The 23250-nt window shown below is 35.8% G+C and overlaps 3 protein-coding genes across 9 annotated transcripts in view; 2 read left to right on the plus strand and 1 right to left on the minus strand.

Annotated features, from left to right (window-relative positions):
* The first annotated feature begins 256 nt into the window (after nt 1–256).
* On the plus strand, nt 257–6127 carry LOC117607369 (fatty-acid amide hydrolase 2-like). Its single transcript, XM_034330996.2, has 10 exons — nt 257–602; nt 3206–3384; nt 3941–4160; nt 4289–4506; nt 4600–4711; nt 4787–5085; nt 5160–5258; nt 5336–5503; nt 5588–5770; nt 5970–6127. Exons 2-10 carry the CDS (start codon nt 3211–3213, stop codon nt 6057–6059), a joined length of 1563 nt encoding a protein of 520 aa, XP_034186887.2. The 5' UTR covers nt 257–602; nt 3206–3210; the 3' UTR covers nt 6060–6127.
* jar (Myosin heavy chain 95F jaguar) lies at nt 6082–19083 on the minus strand. Of its 7 annotated transcripts, none has more exons than XM_034330981.2 (20): nt 19065–19083; nt 18828–18959; nt 13004–13195; nt 12843–12916; nt 12614–12743; nt 12381–12545; nt 11888–12300; nt 11276–11535; nt 11049–11206; nt 10814–10978; nt 10523–10746; nt 10248–10439; nt 9198–10181; nt 8978–9117; nt 8709–8753; nt 8210–8330; nt 7446–7563; nt 7159–7374; nt 6833–7029; nt 6082–6751 (listed from the first exon to the last, which is right to left on the minus strand). In XM_034330981.2, exons 3-19 carry the CDS (start codon nt 13182–13184, stop codon nt 6878–6880), a joined length of 3738 nt encoding a protein of 1245 aa, XP_034186872.1. In that variant the 5' UTR covers nt 13185–13195; nt 18828–18959; nt 19065–19083; the 3' UTR covers nt 6082–6751; nt 6833–6877. The 7 variants fall into 7 exon arrangements, with proteins under 7 accessions (XP_034186872.1, XP_034186871.1, XP_034186873.1 ...); XM_034330980.2 differs by having other exon boundaries at nt 6082–6755; XM_034330982.2 differs by having other exon boundaries at nt 6082–7029; nt 8978–9111.
* A 1237-nt stretch (nt 19084–20320) lies between these two features.
* The window catches only part of Fstl5 (follistatin-like 5), a 62910-nt gene continuing 59980 nt past the window's right edge, over nt 20321–23250 (plus strand). The window contains exon 1 of the mRNA XM_076692100.1: nt 20321–20817. The gene's annotated coding sequence lies outside the window, so the exon portion shown is untranslated. The remainder of the gene's footprint in view (nt 20818–23250) is intronic.

Here is a 23250-nt window from a genome sequence, read left to right on the forward strand (position 1 = left end):
TCTAATCCAATCCTGATTATTACTTCAATTACCAAATTATAAAAATTGAAATAAAAGAAGTGTACGTTCTTTGTCCACTACTATAATAATACTTGCAAAATTTAGTAAGTACTTCACTAAAAATCCTTGAAAAATTTACACCCTATCTAATCATCCTTCAATTTTATAATAAATAAAGAATTGAAGTTACAAGTACCCGTTCCAACTACAAAAAAAATTTGTTTAACTTTCTTTTTTTTTCATTTATACAACCGTAACGGTTTCCTGATCGATTCATTCAATTTATCCAAGAGAATTTACTCCCGATTTCTCTCCCAACGACAATCAAGAGTACCCTCGAGAGTACGTTCAACACTTTCTCGACGATTACAGTCGCGGTAACCGAGGATTGCTACGAGATCTCACAATCAGTAACGTCCGAGACTCCGAAGACAATGATACTCGGCAACTAACCAACTAATAGTATCTATCGATCAGATATCAAGTGTGATTTTTGAACTGAAATTTTTTTTAAATTGATTTATGTTTAATTGAACTCTGATCAACAATTTCATTCCTAAAGCTTTGTCAGCGAATATTGAAGAAACGAAATAATTAATCAGGTAAGAGGAACCAAATTTGTCAAAATGATACCTATTCTTCATCGAAAATTTTTTTTTCTAGTTAAACATCTTTACTTTTATTAAATTAATTAAACTGAGTCTCTAACACTTTCGTTCTTTTTTAAAATTAAAATATAAGTGCACTAAATGAATGTTTTGGCAGCAAATTTAATTATGCAATTAACCAAACGATGAATCAATCAATAATCATAATAACAATAATAACAATGAATATTAGTTATTGATTTGATAAATTATTTGAGCTGATATTTTTCATCTCGATGAATGTTACCATTGTTAAAAGTTCAATTAGGCTTATTTAAGTGTTAATTGCTCGAAGAAGTATTCTTTATTTTCCAGACTTGTTCAAGATTTTCCATTAGGCTTGAAATATGTTAACCATCATATGTAATCGCGATGACTTTCCTCAGTTGTCCCAATGTATTGTAATATGTTAATATAAAATCGTACATTTCCGTTATGAAGCTTAAATAAATCAAATTAGATTCATCAAATATTAACTTTGTTTGTTACACATTTTTTCCATAGAATATCCAGGCATCATCATCCCTCGGTTTTGGAAAAATTTTAATCTTTATTTCTGAAAAAAGTTCTTATATAACTAAAACAGATATTTAGTTTTTATTCATATAAGAAGTCTGTAAATTTTCCTAAATGAATTTTTCCAAAATTACGGGTGATGGATAAAATTGAGATTTTATATAAAATCTATAATAAACAATGGTAAATTGAATTTTTCAATTTTTGATATCAATGTGTTTACGGAAACATTAGAAAATGCTATTGTCGCTCATACGCTTTCCCTTTTTTCTGCTTAATATAACGATTTACTTTCGTAAACCAACAAGCGTGGATCATTAATTTCAACTGATTATACTGACGTTCATTAACCGAATAGTATTTCTTACACTTTCCCTAACTTTATTCCATTAAATTTCGAATGGAATTAAATTTCATTCCATTAAAACGAATGGCTAGTATTCCATATTTTTAATTGATTTTTAGGTGTTTTTTTGTTTTTAAGTGTAAAAGAAATTAACAGTAAGTAACGTAAACGATCACCTTTGGCATTCGTTACATAAACCTAGTCATTGAAAAACGACACATATTGATGAGAGAAGCTATCTGTAATTTCAAGTATACGGACTGCATAAACAGTTTCAAAGATATAAAATATGTGGTCACAATAATAAAAGATGCGTATCACTATGTATTGTGTAAGCTGGCCTTGAATATATTGATCCTGAATTAATTATGTTAAAACGCCAAACAGCATATACGTGAGAAAATAAATTATACATTTTTTTTTTAAGTAATTATAATTGTGTTGTTTGTTCTGAATTAAATTAGAACTTGTAATGGAATTGAAATTATTACCACAATGAGATTGTAATTAAAATTCAAAGCACCATTAATACCCTCTTATTACTATAATAATATAGTCAGGAAAAGTCTTCATATGAGAAATGATATGTGAACCTACATTTTTAAAATATCTTCGATGCACGTATCAGCAATAGACCTCCAACGATGCCGAATAACGACATTACATACCGATTTCACGAATCGTGATAGGAAGTTTAATGAACATATTAACTTCCTCGGTGGTCTCTAGTAATTGGCACCATGAATTTCTTGAAATTTTGGATTTATTTAACACGATAAAACACGATCCGATGTAGTACCATGTATAGAGAACCTACTGTATTTCAAGGCACGATCGAACCAGAAACGCGCAGGTTTTTTAACCTTTAGACTGCCGGGAAATCTAAATATAAACGTTCTGAAGCAGACCATTCGAACATTCATAAACATTCATAAAAAAAAATAAATAAAATTGAGCTACACCGTCTCTCAACATCCCCGTCGTTGAGGCTGGGTAATGTTGAAGGAGAGTCATATAGGTATGAGAATGGACTGTACTCAAAAACTAACTTCACCATCGTTTTCTGCACCCTCAAAGCCCTATAAAAACAGACTTTTAGGCAAAATAGAGAATTTTTCATTTTTCCTACCCGTTAGATGCCGGAAAGTCTAAATATAGTCTCTACCTGTGATCCGAACTTCATATATGTTATATAAGATACAGACAGAAAATTTTAAAACTTACCAAGTGGAATAAAGCTCTTAAAATTCCGGCAGTCTAAAGGTTAATAACTGGAAGTGGGTTAATAACTAATAATCACGAAGATCTAACAGCAACATTTGCGCGCACGAAACATAAAATTGTTAACATTATGTTTGCTGCGTTGTTACGCTTTCTTAACAAACGAGTATTCATGGATCACTTACACCTGTTTACCTTTACCATGATATCAATTGCATGGGTATTTGTAAGCCGCGAAGTTAGAGCTATAAATATTTCTAATAAATATTCTTGAACGAAGTTAATCAGCGTTAAAGCATTTAAAATAGAATAAGTTATAAGTAAATAATTTTCTAAACGATAGATCAAGAAATCAATTAAACAAATTCTATAGTTTCATTTCAAATTCAAATAAAAAGTATTCATTGGTTCGTTTAAGATTACCGAACCATTATTATCTATACTTTGTTTTATCTCCAAATTTCTTTTTAAATAGGAAAAATGAATGATTTTGTGGCGAAATTTTGTGTCGTGAATTTCCATTTGATACATTTCATTATTCGTCCGTTCTACGCCCTTATTTACCGCAACAAACCACGAGACATACCTTCAATTAAGAATCCTCTGCTAAAATTGAGCGCAACCATGTTAGCCAGGAAGATCAGAAACCATGAGGTAAGTTGTTTTCCTTAAGGCTATCTTGTCCTTTTCTCTCAGCACCCCACGCATAACACGTGCATTTTTTATCCGACTAAAGTTAAGTAACAATATTGAATTCTCTGCCAACATTCCTCCAACCAAGTTCTGCACTCTCTCTCCTGATATTCGAAATATTCCACGATTTTCTCGTGAAAGTTGCATTTCGTCCACCAATAATGTTGCTGTAAAATGACATCAATTAACTTCGAATAATAAAAATATTACTTTAGAAAGAAAATTTCTACATAAATGTCTAATACCTCTACTGTAATCTAGTTTCTTAAATATGTCAACTTCACCGTTGACACCAATATATTATGCATTAGTAATATTATTTCGTAACCTGTAATTTGAACCAGGCACGAATCAATCGCAAAAGAGTCAAGGATAAACGCTAATCTAGAATAATGAATTCCTAATTTTATTATATTGTTCGTAAACCTTTTTTCCCCCCTTTGATCGTCTGTTTTCTCTCGCTCGAATCCAAATTTAAAACAATTCATAATTCGTAACTACCCAAAATTGGGAAAAGCTTTCTAGTCAGACAGTAGTGGAAGCATATATCGAGCGTATTAAGGAAGTGGATCCTTTCATAAATGCAGTAATAGAAGAGCGATTCGAAGCGGCTCTGAACGAGGCGAAAACGTGCGATGAAAAGTTGAAGAATGAAGAAATAATCGCCTTGGATCTGGAAAAAGAGAAACCGCTTTACGGAGTTCCAGTTACGATCAAAGAATCTCTTTCCGTTAAAGGTAACAAACATTCGGCGAAGGTATACTAGTTATTCCAGTAATTTTCTACCAAGAATTACGGTGACCTATTTCTAGTGTAAGCTATAATAATTAGTTTTGTAATATTTAAAAATATTTTCCTGTATCAGGAATGAGCATTACCGGCGGTTGTATAAAAAGAAAAAACTTTAAAGCTGAGGAAGATGGAGATGCAGTGAAACTGATAAAAAACGCTGGAGCTATTGTGTTGTTGGTCAGTAACACTTCGGAATTATGTACAGCAATCAACAGCTACAACCATCTTTTTGGACAAACCAAAAATCCATATAATAGGACGAGGACTTCGGGAGGGTCATCTGGTGGTGAGGTAACAAACTCAAGTTATCGTAATCTGAAAATTATTTACAATGAAACTTCTGAATAAAAAAAACATCAAGTGTTATAAAAAATACATTTTTAGGGTGCACTGATTACCGCGGGTGCATCTGTTCTTGGTTTCGGCTCAGATGTAGTTGGTTCCATAAGAATACCAGCTCTCTGGAATGGTATCTTTGGTCATAAACCTACTCCAGGTACTGGAAACACTCCTGAATTTGTACAATTTAATTCAATGAAATAGTGAAATTGAAAATTTTGTTTCTTTCCAGGCATTATCCCTGTTAAAGGACACTATCCCACAATGGACGATGAACTTTTCCAAAATTTCTTAGTACTTGGACCACTAGCAAGATACGCGGAGGATCTCCAATTGGCTATGAAGGTTTTCACGTCCAGACTCGAGAAACCTTTATGCTTTGATGAACCACTCAATCTGAAAAACCTTCGAGTTTTTTACGTGGACAATTTCGACAGTTTCTGTAATACGAGATCAACTTCGTCAGATATCAAAGAAACTATCCACAAAGCTCTAAGCTTTTTCGCTAAAAATGGAGCCTACGTGGAACACGTAATAATTTTAACAGAATTAATTATTTACATTCGAGTTGATTTTAATCTCATTGAAAACCAACTGTATTTCAGTTATCGCAAGAATGGGTAGCCGATATATTCAACATAGAATTATCTGCATTCGGTGAACTAGATATACCTGAACTGCTTGTAGATCCTAAAAATCCAGAGGTAGTATTTACTCTCTACATTGTTAATTTAAACGTCTTTTACAATAATTTTGATCTAATGTATAATTTTCTTCGCAGGGAAAAAGGAGACCATTCCTTGAATTTGCAAAATCCGTAGTTCGTTTGTCAGATTACACCCCATCGCTCACTTTGGTACGAATAGTCATTGAAATTCATGGAGGCATTACACGTTCTGGGATAGAAAAATATAAAAAGATAAGAAATGAACTTCGTCAAAAAGTTAATGTATGCTGCACAATTCACCTAACAAATATCTCTTTTTATTCATCTTTTAATTGAACTCCTATAATGTATTTATATTCCTTACAGAATATGCTCAAAGACGATGCTGTGTTCATATATCCCACATTTCCATCCGCTGCAACTTATCCAGAACTAGTATTCTTCAACTTCGACTCTAGTGCTTACGCTTCACTTGCAAATCTACTGCATTTACCATCAACACACATACCAATGGGTTTGAATAACGACGGATTGCCAATTGGATTTCAAGTAATTATTACATAGTTTAATTACATTTTCATTTCTCTACATTGATATGTTAAAATATGTTGATTAAACAGATTATAGGTTCTCATCTATTCAATTATAAAATGGATGTTCAAATAATAACATATTTACCATGTCTCTTATACTTATACGATACAATTTTTTTATTTGTGTGATTCATTCCTGATTAATTGTGTTCTAGGTGACAGCCGCATCGTATCAAGATCATCTTAGTATAGCAGTTGCTAAAGAGTTAGAGAAAGCCTTTGGTGGCTGGATACCTCCTAGCTAGAACATTACTTCATCAATACTGATTTGTTGTTTTCTTTTCTTTCTTTTTTTTTTTTTTGACAAGAAGAACCAGTTACATTCTGTTATACCTTATACAAAAAGTTGATTTTGATATTATTAATGTACTTTGTTATGAAGCAAGTCTTCTTAGAAGAACTTGCAAAGCAGTGTTTAAGAAAAATGGTACACGTTATTTATTCATTGAGGTTTCTGTTTTTATATCCACATAAGGCATACCTATGATTCATGTTAAATGTGCAATAATATAACTTATAAATAATAAAAATTATCTTTACTGTATATAACAGAAGATAGATTTTCAAACATTGTTTCATAATTAAAGGAACCATGATGCTTTTTTCATTGTAAGACATAAAGAAGATTTATATGTTTCGCAAGGTGAATTAATAACAAGGAGACAAAATAAATCCAATTTTAATGAGATCTCTTTCACGAATATTCATTTCTTACCCCATGCATCACGTTTCTTATCACGTTTTCAGTTAAAAAATCTTCTATGTGATTTTCTACTAGTCTTCAATACTGAATATATGTATATTTATCATTAAAAATCGCTGCCACGTGCATCGAAATCAAACAGTATTTCGTAAAAATATACGTGTCTATATTGACGTACAGTACACACCACTTCGTTCGTAGATTTACGAATCCATTCTTGTTCCGTTTTGCGACCTGCCTTTTTAACAAATTATAAGGTACTCTGTTGTTGATTTACATTCAATATGCATCCATATAAAATTTCATGATGTTTACATTAGAATTATTCTCGTACGACCGACGGATTTTGAAAGGGACATCTCATTTCTTACGATCGCACGAAGGAATATATGGTTTACCACCGTGTTTTTCCCATTCACGATTGAATTCGTGCTCCAAAATCTCAGCTCCGCGTTTCCTGGTTAAACCCGTCTCGTCTAAGCTCAATTCGCACATTTGCATGTCGTCGATTCCTTTCAAAAAAATTAATGCATCTTTCATAATTCTGATCTTATTCAGACACACATTCATACATTCGCAGTTCATTACACTGCACCGAGAATTATTTTTTAATTCGCATGTAATAAATTAAAAATATTTACCTGCTACTAACAGAATTGGTGCCTTATCAGGATGAAGTTCCATTTGTCTAGCAACATACTGACCATCAAAATGAGCGTACCACCATCCTCGTTTAGCAGTTATGTGCGAGTTTTCATACTGGCCGGGTGCAGGTGGCCGCACAAATGGAATTCGAAAATATCGTTGAGAAGACTCATTTATCGTTTGTTTCATTTGAGATCTTGGTGTTTTGGCAGCTGAACAGAAGATCGTGTGTATATTAATATAAAAGAAATGTTTTATTCGTAATTTGTGCATCTAACCTTACCAGCTTCCATGATAGATTTTGGAGCTCTTTCATTCTCGTCCATGGTTATTCGTCTTCGGTTTCGTGCTTTCCACGCGTGATATACTTTTAATCTTCGATGGAACTCATGACGGCAAGCCTATCGGAAATATTATACACAACTGTTTACATCTGTCACTTTGCTTATTGTTTACAAACACGGGACAAAGTTAACGCAGTGATTACAGATACAAAGAGGCTGAACATGCCTTATTCTCGAGGGGTGATTTAAGGGGTTCCAGACAACCCCAGATGAGGTAAGATCTGCGTGTATAGAGATCGTGCCTGTTTTACCACACTTCGCACTGATATTTAGAAAAACACAATTTTGTCTCCTTTTGATTCTAAATTTTTTTTTTTTTTTAAGAAATTAATCAAAAGCAGTAAAAGACTGGTTATTAATTTAATGTATACGTATGTTGTTAATCGAGAAACCGCGATTTACGGAATCGTAACATTGTTGCTAAACAAGAAATCGTAGTCGTATAGTCGTTGATATCGAGACAACCTGCTTTTACCGTCAACGCGCACTGGACTGTTGCAATCTTGTTGGATCTGTATATGAAAGTTTACTTTCCCAAGCGAGAGTGGCGCCCAAGTGCCGGAGGAAGGGGAGCTTTTAAATAATGACCTCAATAGAACTGTATAAAATATTGAAACTTCAATTTTTCTTTGCTTTCAGTCTTTACTCTCACTTGGGAGAAATACCTCTAATTATAACAGCTAAATAAAAGAAATTAACTTACCTCTAATAATTCAATATCACAAGATGTATTTATAGCATCTCGCAATTCCGAATATTTCCACTTGGATAAGTCATATTTTTTATTAGACATAGCTGCTTGATTGTTCCGCACCTGCTCCGATCTGTTGTTTAAAAAGAAAAAAGAAAGATTACTTTAAATGAAGATTGTAAAGTACTGCACACTTGAGATAATTATTTATAACATGTCTGATATAAAAGGAAAATTTAAATGGTTTTTTTAGTGAAGCATACTGTTTTCTAAGCTTGCAAACATAAAAAATATTTGATAAATATTGATATATGCATTTCTCTCCTAATCAAACCATGCATAATACGGCGTCATGCAATGATACTTTTAAAATAACACCAACACCTATACAGTAAAGACCAAGAATTTTAAGGTTAAAAGTAAAATATGTTAACAAGTTAATCACAAAAATCAACCGTGTTACGGTATTGTTAGTCATAGATACAGTAAACCTCAACAAATTTCACAATACCTTGCTAGCCTGTTGTTGTTCGATGGTACTCGTACATCGGAACCGCTATATGTACAATTTCAAGAAAATAATATCTTATTGAATGCTCGTAAATTTCTTCGATTGGCAAGATTAATTTCGTTAAATTTTTACTGTTGCTTTTTTGTTCGAGAAAGAAAATTGGTTTATTATCTAGCGTAGCTTGTTCTACTTTCCTCCAATTAGTATAATAATAATATATGAAACTCCAACTATTTAACTTTCTGTGAAATGGAAGCACGATACGATACCTTCGTACAGGAAGCGGTGAATCTTCGACTTGTCCGTTTGATTCTTGAGCTAATCTGACTGCCAATTCATGATCTCTTCTCTCCTGCTCCAATAATTCACGATATCTATTTTCCTCCATCGCCTCTCTCTCTAACTGTGCCTTGGAAACAGATCAGAGATTAAAATGAATTATTCTGAATTATTTGGGAAACACATTTTATGTAAAAATCGAATACACACTTGCAAAGCTGCAGCGGTTTTTTTATCTTCCTCTTCCTGTCTTCTCTTTTGTTCTTCTTCTGCTTTTCTTCTCGTCTCAATTTCGTGTTTCTTTTTCCTGTTCTCTTCCTCTTCCCTCTTCTGTCGTTCTTCTTCATCTTTTCTTTGTTTCTCAAGCTCCAATTCTTGTTGAATCTTTCTTAATTTTGCCTGCTCTTCGGCAATCTTCTGTTGCCTGACCATATCTTGAAGCGACGCCATTTCTTTATTCACTTGATTAACCAAATTCGTATAAAGATTATCGATTTCCGTCTCTTTTATTTTCATACTATTCTTGATCTTGTTAATCGCTGCATCCAAATTGTCTTGCAATTTCTTGATGTCGCTCATATGTTTTTCACGATTCTTTAATTGTTTCGACGTTTCTTCCATTCCAACCAGTTGCGTCTTCAGGTTCTTAATCTCCATGATCCCCTTTATACGTGGTCGATGCTGTTTCTTGGCTATGTACATTCTCGCTGTCTTCTGTAATATGATCAAATGTTGCCTTCTATAAATGATCTTGTTCTTCAGTTTAATCACGGACAACGCGCAGAACTGCATCTTGTTCCATCGTGATCTAAGCAACCATTTCTTCACGTTGGCTACCAATTTCTTCAAGTTCTCAGGATCAGACTTCATGATCTTGTCGAATTCAGCGAACTTCCCTGGTTTGAAGAAGACACGAGTGATACCGAATTTGAAATCTTTTTTATTTAGTTTCAAACTGTGAAGTAACGCTTCACAGAAAAACCTGGGCTCCAATTTCGCCAGTTCCGGAGGAAGATACGATTTATACATGTTGTATAATTCTTGGAACGGAACTCTGCTCGGATAACCGTGTTCCATGAGTTCCAAAACAGAGGTCATGCCGGAACAGCGAAGCTGTCCCAAAATACTGTTTCCGTCGAACTGATGATCCACCATGTCGTTGTTTGGTTTAATACAACGAATGAAATTCGTTCCCTGTGAAAAGAAAAAAGAAAAAAAAGAAATTGTAGAAAAGAAAATTTGAAGAAAAGAATTACTTACATTGCTTTTTAATTTATTCATCAATTCTCCAAGCTGCGTTTTAAATTTGCTGCCGACACTGATGAAAGTTAGTTTCCCTTTCTGGCAAGAATTATTGGCAAACTGCGTTCTAAGGAACTGGTTATTACTTTCTTGAATTAATGCTTCTAGAGACGCGTGCAACGCATCGTTATTTTTCTCGATAAATTGATTCTGAAAATTATTCGAGAGAGTCTTTCAAATGCACTTAAGAAAACATCCCAAGTATAGAAAGCGTTTAATGTACGATAACATACTGTTTGATAACAAACACCACCGGCATAGTGACGAATTACAAATCCTTCGTCATCGCGCAATTCTCTGTGAGCTTTCAAACGAGAAGTTCGCGGTAAAGTTATTCTGAAATGACCGTTCCAAACACGATGAACCTCGCTAGTGAAATGCGCAAAACTATGAGTTGGCAATTTCGATTCCTCGTCTAACAGACTGAATATTCCCATGTTTTTCGACTCAATTAAGTCTAGAACCATAAATTGAATGTTAAATTTTATTTAAAAATGTTTGTATATTAGCGAAATTATACTTACCGATGCAATCTTGATTGTCAACGTAAGATATCTTCGGCACATTAAGGGATTCTCTGGCATAGAGGTCCTGCTCGTACTTCAAGATTCTTTCATTGAAAAATTGTTGCAATTTTTCATTGCAGTAATTTATGCAAAATTGTTCAAAGCTATTCACCTTGAAATACTCTATAAAACAGGAACGATGGTATCAGTTAAACGTCTATTAATTAGAGAACTTGAATAATTTGTTACACACCAAATCCTGCGATATCTAAGACACCGATATAGTAACTAGAAGCCTTAAAAGGTATACTTTTGTTGATACGGGCTACGATGTGGTCAAATAATTTACTATAAATGGCTTTAGCCAGAGCATCTCTAGCATTATTAGCTTCATAAACTTTCAATGGTACCCTTCGAAATGAAACGTATCAATAATTATCATTTTTTCTCTGTTCTATACAATCGTTTAGAGATACTTACATAATAACAGTTCCTTTGATACCACCTCGACTAGTCTGCATCACTTTCGAAACTAAAGCTTGCCTAAGTTCCTCAGGATCTACAGCCAACAACTTTGCCGACATTAACACTGCCTTCTCTGAATCCGCACATATCCTGGAACCACCCTTCGTGTCCTCGGGATTGTCTTCGAACATAATATTTCCAAGGTGAAGTACCGCAGCCACCATGGTGTAAATTTCCATTCTTTCTCCTTCGGTCAAACCGAGTCGGGTCAAGGCCTTTGTAAAAATATTTAAACAAAACACCAAACATAGGTCACACATGCATAAAAAATAACTCTTGTACAAAAAGTGATGAAAAAAGAGTTAAAGAAATATCTGAGATGAAATAAATTAAATTTAAGTTTAAAAAACATTTGCAGTAAAATGAAACGTGCGTTTGATGATAGTTAAGGAACTATCGGTATTACCGTTGCCTTTTCCTGTGTTGAAAAAATTATCCAATCAGCCAAAAAAAGAGAAAAATGTAAAATAAGTATATAAAACGTTTTTCACGAAGATATATCATTTAACAAAAATGATACAAGTTAAAAAACAACAAATATAATTGTTTTATGTTCAAAATATTGACCTGATCAATGGCACTGAATCCTTGAACATCATCCAGAATAGGATCGTGTAAACTGCCTTTCGTAACTTGATCGCGACTCTTTTGAACATCGTTCAACTTCTTCTCCGACTCTTCGTTGCAAAAGTACTGTGTGCAACCGTTCTTCAAGTAATGGAAGTCATCCGGCTTTGTGATACCAAGTTTAGCGCGAAGTTCAGGAGGCGCACCGGCGCACATCATGTAAAACACATGATAGTTTCTCTCGTCAGGACTTTGAAGGCAGACTCTTGATTTTTCCAAAAGATAATGAGAGATGTAACCGCCGACTACTTGGCATTTCGAGTCGAAATGCACCTCCATAAATTTACCAAACCGTGAGCTATTATTGTTCCGTTTGGTTTTCGCGTTTCCAAAGGCTTCCAATACTGGATTAGCTAAACAGGATCAGGATTGATTATGTTAAAAGGTACATAGAAAATAAGACGTAGTAGATATTCCTAATATCAAAATGTACCATCTAAAATTTTTTGTTCAATTGGTCCGGCGGTTGATCCCCATAAATCACAAAGATACCGAAGAAGATACTTCGTTGATTCAGTTTTCCCTGCTCCAGACTCACCGGAGACGATGATGCTCTGCGATTGTTTCAATACTTTCATATCCCTGAATGCTTTGTCGGCTGGGGAATAACAAAGAAGTAATTATTTCAATATCAAACTAGGATAGCCTTCGTAAACAAGGATATACCAATAGCGAAAACATGCGGAGGTGTCTCTCCCAATGATTTTCCTTGATAAGCCTTGATGGTTTGAGGCGAGTACAGATCTCTAACTTCGCAGTAAGGATTGACAGCAATTAAAATATTCGCAACGTAAGTCTGGAAGATGTTCAATAAAATTGTATTTCAAAGATCGAATAATCTAACGTGTTTATTTTAGTTCATCATTCTGAAACCTAACCGAATAGATTTACTCACGTATATTCTATCCTTGAAATAACGAGTCCGTATGTTATTCAGAAGCGTGGCCTCGTTCAGGTACATCAGAGCACCTGGAAAGATGAAAAACGGAGCAAAATGGTGAAAGTAGATTTTTAAAAAAGAGAAAAAAAAAGCGAATTTGAAGAAGTTGAATTTACAATTGTCTTCGACGTCTTTAGTGTATTCTCCAGCAGGATAAACTTCTTCCAACGGACAGGTGCGCTGTGGATATTTCGGATCCAGTGGCACGATCAACGCATCCCCATCGACCATGTCCGTGAACTTGCCGATTATGAAACCCTCTTGAGGGTCTCGCACCCACACCTGCTGGTTCTCCATACCGGCCTGCACTTTAAAACGAAAACAAGAACCTTCGGAATTCATTCTGACAGGCATTTATCTCAACTATAATTACATATTACAGTGGTACCTTAATCCGTTCATGATGTTTGGGCTTATACCAAACCAACCTTTCCCATAAGAAGTAATGTAAGAATGATTAATCAGTTGTCATGTAAAAAACAACTCCTATTGATTGTAAAATAATTTAAATACTGTTTATGTTATGAAAAGCATTTAAACGATTTCCTAGAAATTTATAAAAAATATTCACTAGTTTATTTAACATAATTAATTTGTAAAATATAAATGTAACCTAATGATAGATTCTAAATTAACAAACCAAATGGAATAAATTTTATTTGTATGATCAGTTAGTTAATAATACATCAACTCCGAATATAATTGATTATTAATTTAATTTCTCCTCTGAGATAATTATTTAAAAATAACGGAAAATTTACAGAAAAAAGATAGCACTGTAAGTTTCCATTAAACCGAACAATTCGACAAACGAATTATTACAAGCGAATTCATTTCTCGCCACTTTCTCTTGAACTAGAGGATCGTTTCCGGTGAAAGGAACAATTTTTACGCGCTTCCGGCGCGACTGAAGGATTACAAATGCAGAAGGAAATTCTTTAACACGCGTGCGCCAACGCAAGTGGAGCCGTTAACTTTCGAGAAATGACGAAGTATCTTATTATTTTATCTTCGACGAAACGAACGATTAAAAGGAAAAAAGCGAGTGAGAAATGGTTAATTAAATCACCGTCGCTGCTGTCTGAGAAAAGATTAGGCGAAGGAATCGGATTCCACTGTGTTATTGATGGAAGAAGCATCAAAAGTGTCGCCGTTCGATGAGGATTTTAAACGACCCTCGACGAAATGAACGAAGGCCTCGTACCAAGAACCAGACGGAATTCTACGATTCTTAATGCAAAAACTTTGTATCGCTACGAAATAACAAGTTTCGAGTCACGAATTCTGTTTCATAACATAACACACACACCCATATACTTACACAGTGTACATACACAATATTCGAGAGTGACAAGGTAACTAACCTGCGCAACCATATGTCAAATAATCGGAATATTCGAGTTAAGTTTAATTGTACTAGTCGTTACCTTTGATCACTGATTAATGTGTTTGGCATGTGACACGCATCGAAATTTCTGGATTTTTATCAGTCTACCGTGTGTCAATATCGTGATCAAGATAAGAGAGCGATACGTACAACACCGAGGATCATGATTCATCGAAATGATTCGCATAATTAATGTACATTTCAGGAGCCTGTTATTGAATGAAATAAAATTTCATATTCTCGTGGGAAAGTTCTCCCTACTATAGATACTACGAATTCGTTTCTACCTGATTGCGTTGCAACTTAAGATACTCGTTTAAAACGTAAAATTTTAAGTACAAAAATTGGACTTTGACAAACATCGAGCTGATCGTTTAAAAAAAAAATTGTAACGTCCTCGAGCATGTCGCTTTGCATATCGTTAAATATGACAGTCATTGGACGTGTAAAGGTCGTCACGTGCTGGTGCACCGTTGTTATACGAACAGCTAGCGACCGTGACAAAATTTTGAAAACGCTGCCGCGAACCAATATGGCGGTGCGCTTTGAAGCGGTACGCTGCACCGCCGCCAGGATGACACGGTTGCCCTCGGTAAATTATGGGGAAACGATCACCGACGACGTCTTTTCAAAGAAATTAAAAGCGTAACACGAACGCGTGTGTTGCCACACTGCAAATGTAATTCCAGACATAGAATTACTTAGAACAACGAGCGTAGAACGAAAGGTAGAGAAACGACTTCGAGTCAATGACTAGATAAGAATTTCCAGCAAACATTATTCTATCCTTCGCATTGCTGATCTAGAAAGCACGAGAAAGGAATGGTTTCGGCTGTCGCATTCCCAGCATCCCGTTAGAAGTATCGTAACGGTAAAAGCAACCGGTAGAATCCTTGCATCGATCCTTGAAACGTGAACCAAGACTGCATCACGCTAATATACAGATTCCTATACGTATTACTCGTTTAAAATCATTTATTAACTTACCGATGATAAATACTGTAAATTTATTATCATTTACCGGTGAATGGAGATAGTAAATTGCTGTTATATTAATACTGCGATACTGTACTTCATTGCATATTACATAGCTTCGAGTGGGATCCCGTTAACGCGAAACAGATACACAAAATATTCCTGGAAATTTCTCAATTCGTTTAAGCGCTGCAATGGAACGAAACGAATGAATCAGGGGAAAGGAAGCAGGAAATAGCAGGTGGAGCTGACGGTCAGGAACAGGGAGACGCGCTTCAGCGGGCACGTGTTTTTCGACAAAATTTAAACATTCGGTTACAAGATTCTGTTTAAGGGCGGTTAAACAGCACCTGTTCTCTGAACAATCCACGGTAGAAAGTTCGCGGCGTGTACATTTTTTTCCCGACTGGTTGGACGTGACGGTAGAATACGAGACTAGGTAAATGCACCTGAATCATTGTTTTTCCTCGCGTATCGACTGACCTGAACTGTGGCTACGAGTCTAGACACAGTCCGTGGCGCTTGTTCGATTTCGTCACTGCGAGAAAGTAAGAGCCACCTATCTGTTGTCACGGTCAACGAACTCGGGACAGCTACTTCACCTTCGACGAATATACTCATTACGCATTACGTTCACGCGTTATGTAGCCAATGTGTAATTAGATGTTACGTCTATTGTCGGATCAATTCCATAATCTTTATACAATCATCGTTGTACGCTGCTAGAATCGAACACGAGTAACGCGAATGCACGTGACACGAAGAAATTATTACAGCAATTATTATCATCGGGTTATACGTACTAAGTAATCAGGTGTACGTTCGAGCGAGAAAATAATGAAACAAGATGAAAATATACAGAGGTAAGAGGCTCGACAACGGATTTACAATGGAGATTACATTAGAATGGAGCGTTGGCACCTCAGACCATAAAGTGCGGCCAACGACCCGTCTCTCTTGAACAAAAGGACAGGATCGGAGGAAAGAAAAATCATGAATACTTGAAATACACTGGCGTTTCTAAACATTCAACCCTCTTACCATTTCTTATTCAACGTATGTTTTTTGATAACTCTCCGATTCGTTTCCTTATCGCTCTTCTTTATATCAATCTATACGGACGAAAGAAACGATAAGGCGCATCTAATAAACAGTAAGTTGAGCGCATTATCTCATCGTAGATTATGGAGGAGCAAAATAACGTGCACACGGGTTGTTCGTTAATGCGCTCACGTACGGTAGTATCATTATTTCGCAGTTTAATATTAATTGGAACAACCTTCGTGCGATCATCGTCATCAACCGCTTTCAACGTTTAGATTGAATCGTGGGATGTGATTTCGTGCGTACGGTGACATACTGCGCTATTTAATATCTCTCCTGTCTATCGTTCGACTACCTCAACGGAAAGTACAATCGTTTATTTCAAAAAATCATGTAAATTAATTTTCGACAGAATGAAGAATTTTTTTTTTAAATTCGTCACATGGAAATAACGATAAAATTCGCATGGTAAAGTCCTTGTAGCGCCTTGCTATTCGCATTGTTGAGATAATTACAACGATAACTGAGACGAGCGTGGTTACATAATCGCGGAAAAAGAATCGTTTCCATATACGCGATAGTCGATATTGGGAGACGAGAATCGAATCGCCAATGACTCATGCGAACGCGATCGCGCGACCAAGGATCCCGGTGAATCGTGTCACGATTAAGGACACACCAATGTTTATCTCGGTAATTAATTCATCAGCTGACCGAAACCGGCTTCATTAACATTTTTCAATTCGGGATACCAATTCGATATAATCCTCTTTACGTTTAATTAAATAACCTAATCATCGAGATAAATGCGTAACGTCAAAGCGTAGGCTTCGGACAAAATGGCGGTTTATATGTTTGAACTTTCGAAGTAACAGATGGACGGTTTTGTATGTAAATTATAATCGTAATAAATCAATCGAATTGATTCTGAACACTTGAAACGACACGATCAGGTAAGCAGCTGTACGCTAAATGTAGTATATTGTTTTTCAACGAGTGTTACAAGCATCCTTGTGAGACGGTAAACGAACCCGAACGAGCTTTCATCATGCACGAGGAGACCGGGAATTTTCTTCTTCTTTTCCGTGACTATCAGATACACTTACGAAGTTGCGCACGATTCACACGCTAATTCGTGTCTGCTTTCGCGAACCAACGTTCCACTATTCTGATCTTGTAACTAGATGAAAAATATCGAACGTTTTTATATCACGGTCCTAGATGCGTAATAATGCCGGTCTTTGACAGTAATAACCTCTAAGTATCACTAAACTTAACAGCGCGTTGCGCGTGTATACTATGCATCACCTAAGGAAGTCGCGTTAATTGATATCAGCACGATATCGTAATCAATGGCTCGTGATACCTGTGTATTTTTAACAAGTTAGCAAAACGTTGTTCTATAGCTAATTCGTGCTTATATGTACCTCAGTCTGTTGAAAAACAAAGTTCTATGGCACAACCTGTCCTCTTAACCTAATTGCTATGGGAAGTAATTAACATACATTAATATGTGAAAACTGGTGGTAATATCAAGATTAACGGTTATTTCTGATCGCCGGGTAAGTGGTTGTAGAATAGTGATTTCATTGTGAGAAATTTGCAAAGGACATGTGTTTAAGAAGATCTCGATACATCATACTTGCGTCAGCAGATTACATTTGAAAATACCGTTGCTCGTCATTATTTTCACAGCAAAATCTTGCAATTTATCGTCATTACAATACAATTCTTATACCTTAAAAACTTGACTACCCTACGTTCCGTATTGTATAAAATTAATAAATTTCGACGCTACCACATAAAAAAAGATTGAATAAAGTTCATTAGTAGGTCATATCGCGTGAACCGCAGCTGCGTATACTAATGTGTATAGTATAATAACAGGGATGAAAACAAGAATATTGAACTAATGTGTAAAACATATGTTACCGGAGTGGCTATTTCGTAATGATCCTCAATCCTGATTCACATGTTACTACGTGTAATCACAAACTCGTGCGTGTGAGTACCCTAAGAACGATATATCATTTGATGATCAACGATTTCAAAATCGATACGAACAGTGACGAGGAAAACGGTTAAGGTTTAACATGAATTTCTGCATCGACGAAACCGAAGACTAAAAGTTGATCTACCGGTTATTCAATCACTGCTTGGTTCACTTATTGAATGATACGAAATATCATCTTTCCAAATTGTATAATAACTTAATACCGGTATACATTCAAATATCATGCACATAAGGGAACAACTATCTAGTTGAAATTATAATAATATTGTGTCACTATGCTACTGATTATCGATTATTGTTAACCAGAAAAGAGATTTAAATAAGGAATGTGTGACTGTTTTCAAAATACTCGCTTTGTATTGCTTCTTGTAATAGTAGTGTCACGTTGTTGATATACGGAGTGATTAGAATATTACTAATATTGAAATTTCTTAATTCTATAAATATTCTGTATCGAGAAATAAATAAATAGAGTCTAAGAAATAAAAGAATAAACGTGTAAAGTAAGAAAATTACTTACGGAATCGAAGAACACAGAAACAGTCCGACCGGAATGACGTCTGACGTACAACTGACGCTTCGACGCTTCAGTTCCACCGAATCGGCAATTTTCGTATGTGTTCGGTCGTGCCACGCGGCAAACGGCAATCACCTGGCAAATCGCACGGCAGAAATTGAAGCATGATTATTATCGTAACAACAGGTGGTAATAAATTTCAAACAGAATTATTTAAAATGTTTCAATAAATTTGCTTACTTTATAATATTAATATAAATTTGAATCACCTTGTAAAAGAATTGTACGATTTTGAATTACTAAAAGTCCAATCTCTTCACAGTCACACGTTACCCTTTACACACCCTTTTAAATGATTATCTTTACACGTTGACATAGCACTGCTATTTTGCTTAATCTTAGATCTTTTGATTAAACATTTTAAATGTATTTTTAGACACAAGGATATGAAGATAACGATGCTAACGCAGAAATGTTAATTATTCATATAACATGCGTGTTAAGTGTTATAACGGGAAAAAATACAACGTGCATTTGTGAAGAAAATTATTGTACTGCAAGTTATGCATCAATGCACTAACGTAGTGACACCTGAGTTAATTTGTTTAAACTCCCAAATAACAAATAAATATAGGATAGAATATCCACGATGCATTTTTGTACCACACAATGCTGGAAGTTGTAAAGTCCTTTCACCATTTGTACATCAGGTCCTATTGTACCGATAGGAATTCCATTTTTGTGTCACACCCTGCAATATCAACTACGACTACTATTTTATCACAGCGCTTCTAGTGGTAGAAATTGAAATTAAAAAATCTTATAAGGTATTTGTATGCAAGTACTTACATACAGAGCACCATTTTGGTTACTAACTTTCCTGCTTGTTACTAGATGGCACTGATAGTATTATTTAAAGCGCGTATTATGAAATAAAAAAATATAAGAAATTCAGATTTCAATAATAACAGTACAAAGAGCTGACGCAACGAAAAAATAGCATTTTTTAATGCTTGGACATTCTAAAAATGTGCGATAATCTATTTGTATATAAATTTCTAACAGCAAAGAATTAATACCATAAGGACATAGTGTTTTCCAACACAGTCGGATACCCCCAAAATTAATATGAAACGCGGTCAGAGGGTGGTGAAAGCGATCGTAGAAAATAAATGGTATGCGATTTCTACGTTGTCCGCGGTTAGAGGGTTGAAAGCAAGTAGGATTCGATCCGTTGGTGGTAGACCGTTTGATTTCATGGGGGACGGTAAATCCTATAAGAAACTTAACACATAAGATTCCTTCGGCAGCTGGTGTACTTTAGCAAGAAAGTAACAGCTATCCAATAGGAATCAAACGCATTAGTTAATCCCGTTTCCGCTTTCCTTCCTAATTGCTTAAATTGCCGGAAAAGTTTAAGGGAATCTGTGGCCACGCATGCGCGCTATTGGGCGCATGCTGCGCCACGCAGGTGAGGTTAGATTAGATACCACATCGTTTTCCAACCCTCTGCTCATGTTCAGTGCACCCCAAGCTATCACTGCGGTCGGTAGTTGTCGCATATATTCCCTTCATCGACAAACGCACGCGTATACATATCACACACGCGCACACATCCTTGTATTTGTTTATACCGTTCTCTCTTTCGTATTTCACCGTTTAACTAACGATTGATCCTATCGATACGATGATCTGTTTGCTCGATCGATTACATCGATGTTCGATAAGTCGGTAAAAAGCCATGGAAGTCACCTCACAAAACGTACTTTGAACAATTGAAATTTTTACGAAATTCTTGATAACTATTATCGCAATTTCTCGTGAACGATCGTGTTTAAAGAAATCGAAGAATCGTGCCGGTACACCGATACAAACATGGACAGAGAAATTCGGTACCATTAAATAAACTTTGAAAGTGTTGTCGCAGCGGTGGTTGTGGTGTTCGTGAAGATTATTACTACGAAGCAGCCTCGGTGGAATCTAGTTACATAGGGTGAGTGAAGTAATTTACTAAATTAACGCTGTCTTTGTTCGAGCGAAACTTTTTACGTTGAAAGAATATTACACCGGTGTAAATGCAATTAAGAGAGAGGAAAAAGATCCTCCAAAAACATATTTTATTCCTACGAAATATTTACCGTAAGATCTCATCGAAACCATACAATACGTCGGCTTTAATGTCGTTTAACCGAACGTTCACGTACCATGCATCGTGCATGCCTCGGCACGTGAAACTACGATCAAGATCTGAAACTCGTGGTAATTAAGTTTCAATCACGCTAACTCGACGACAACTTTGTAGTCACGAATGAAAGAAAGAAAGAAAGAAAAAGTTTTCACGGAACGGGATTGCATACAAACTCGTATCACCGTATCTAACCAAACTACTTAACGTGGTTTTTGCATTAACAAACCGCGCTACCGAAAGATGCGTAAACGAGGCCACGAGCGTGTAATGCGCGGACGTTGGAGGACAGGATAACGATGAAAAGAGAGGGTGGGAACGAGTAAAAATGGAAGAGAAAAAAGAGGGAGTAATGATTCAGGGGGGTGAATTGATATAAAAGAATCCCTCTGGCTGCAAGTGCAGCACGCGTGGGACGAATACGTATAGAGACGTCTGCATATCCGTAGTCAGCCAGGTGTAGGTGACATCTACGAACGAACGAATATTGCGCACGCGCCTCCACCTGTAGATAGTTTGATGTACAGCGGATTAAATACTAGATTTATCCGTCGGTACAACAGAGCGCTGTCTGACTACATGGATCAATAGAATCACTATTTTTTTCTAATCTTCTTATCTAATTTTTTTTTTATTATACAATCTTTAATATTCAAAGTAGCAGAATGGGTCTTGTGCGTATTTTAGCTTGCATTGGAAACGTAAACAACAATGAGAAGATCGATAAAAGTATCAAAGTTACAAAATACATAGCGACGAGTTTTTGTTTCGCGTTAGAATCTAAAAAGTTCGAATTACCAAAGTGGAGATATTCGTAAAGGGTGTTTAACTCGTACCGGAGGAACGTAAGCAACGACGAAAAGATCGATAAAATTACGTATCTCATTGAAGGAGCTCGCTTTCGTAGTTCGACTCCCGTATTACTACTTTTTCTTTTACGAGCTTCCTCGTAAGGGAATTTCATCCACTAGACACCGTGAAATTGTACCCCTTTGAAGGTATTCCTTTCCGTGTTACCTTCCGACAACTCGTATAGAGGGTAAAAGCTTTCTACTCGCCGGCGAAGAAAGCGCTTTTGTTTGAAATTCATTGAAGATACTGAAAAAATACGTTTCACCCCGGAGTCAGCCAATTCTACGGCGAGAAAGCAAAACGACAACCGCGGAAACGGTCCACTTCCGTTGCTTGACCGGATTTAACCCTGCTGCGAAGAGACGATACTCGAAAGAAAGGATTTTCGAAACTGCGATCGCGATACGGGAGAGAAAAAAAAAAAAAAAAGGAAAAATAATCCTCGCTTTTTCTCGCCGACGAGCGTTTGCTTTGGAGGGTAGTTGTCAAACTTGTCGATTGCTCGATGGAAAATCTCATTTCAGATAAAATAAAACCGAAATACCTCGATATTTCGTTTCATAGGTAGACTTTTGTTTAATCAAAATCGCTGACGGTTTTATTTATCAAACGCAATGGGATATTGCACGCGGAAGGGTGTCGAGAGAGAGGAGGATCTATTGGAAAATTTACGAGGATCATCGCGAATATTCGAATTTATTTCCAGCAAAAAAGCGTTGTTAAATCGGAATCGTTTCACTTTTTCATACCTGACGCGTGTAAACGCTGATTGATCTCGTTAAACAATTTCAAAAGATGGTTAATACAATTTCTGGGAATGTTTGTTGTATCCTAAATTCTACCCTTCTGAATTTAATTTAAAAATGTATATAAAAAATCAATTGTTAGATACTGCGACGGAACAAGACAGTAGATTCCAGCGACTAGAGGTACGTTTGATACGAAGAACCCCGAAGTCCTTTACTTCTAACAAGGAGAACTCCTCGAGTCCTTTACTTCTAACAAGGAGAACTTCTCCGCAGATTTTAATGAGCCTTCACATGGTAGATCGTGTTATTAGGAATTTTTTTGTACAGCTCATTCAATTTTCGTTTTTCAAACAAACCTTGCCAGATAGGACATCTTATTATCGCAAATTGATATCTTATAAATTTTTTAAAATATTAGGATAATTTGTATGACATTTCAATATTTTCTTTTTTTTTAACTTTTCAATTAATCAATTAAGTATCGGTTACGTAATCGACGATCCGAAACATGAACACGGCTACTATGCACACCACTGAGTCTTTTGACCCTTGATGAAGCAATCTACATTGCTGACGAAACCTCGAACAATATTAAAACAGTACATAGTCTTCATAGGCAAACTAGGTCGATTGTGTCGTT

This window comes from Osmia lignaria, chromosome 14, assembly GCF_051020975.1.
Source record: "Osmia lignaria lignaria isolate PbOS001 chromosome 14, iyOsmLign1, whole genome shotgun sequence".
NCBI classification, from domain to species: domain Eukaryota; kingdom Metazoa; phylum Arthropoda; class Insecta; order Hymenoptera; family Megachilidae; genus Osmia; species Osmia lignaria.

Coding starts and splice junctions, on each gene's coding strand:
- jar (XM_034330981.2), bottom strand. CDS start 13,184: ATGGAGAACCAGCAGGTGTGGGTGCGAGACCCTCAAGAGGGTTTCATA. Junction 10,747..10,813: donor TGACAATCAAGATTGCATCG/GTAAGTATAATT, acceptor TTATGGTTCTAG/ACTTAATTGAGTCGAAAAAC. Junction 9,118..9,197: donor AAACCGCTGCAGCTTTGCAA/GTGTGTATTCGA, acceptor TCTGTTTCCAAG/GCACAGTTAGAGAGAGAGGC.
- LOC117607369 (XM_034330996.2), top strand. CDS start 3,211: ATGAATGATTTTGTGGCGAAATTTTGTGTCGTGAATTTCCATTTGATA. Junction 5,259..5,335: donor TAGATCCTAAAAATCCAGAG/GTAGTATTTACT, acceptor TTTTCTTCGCAG/GGAAAAAGGAGACCATTCCT. Junction 5,771..5,969: donor GATTGCCAATTGGATTTCAA/GTAATTATTACA, acceptor ATTGTGTTCTAG/GTGACAGCCGCATCGTATCA.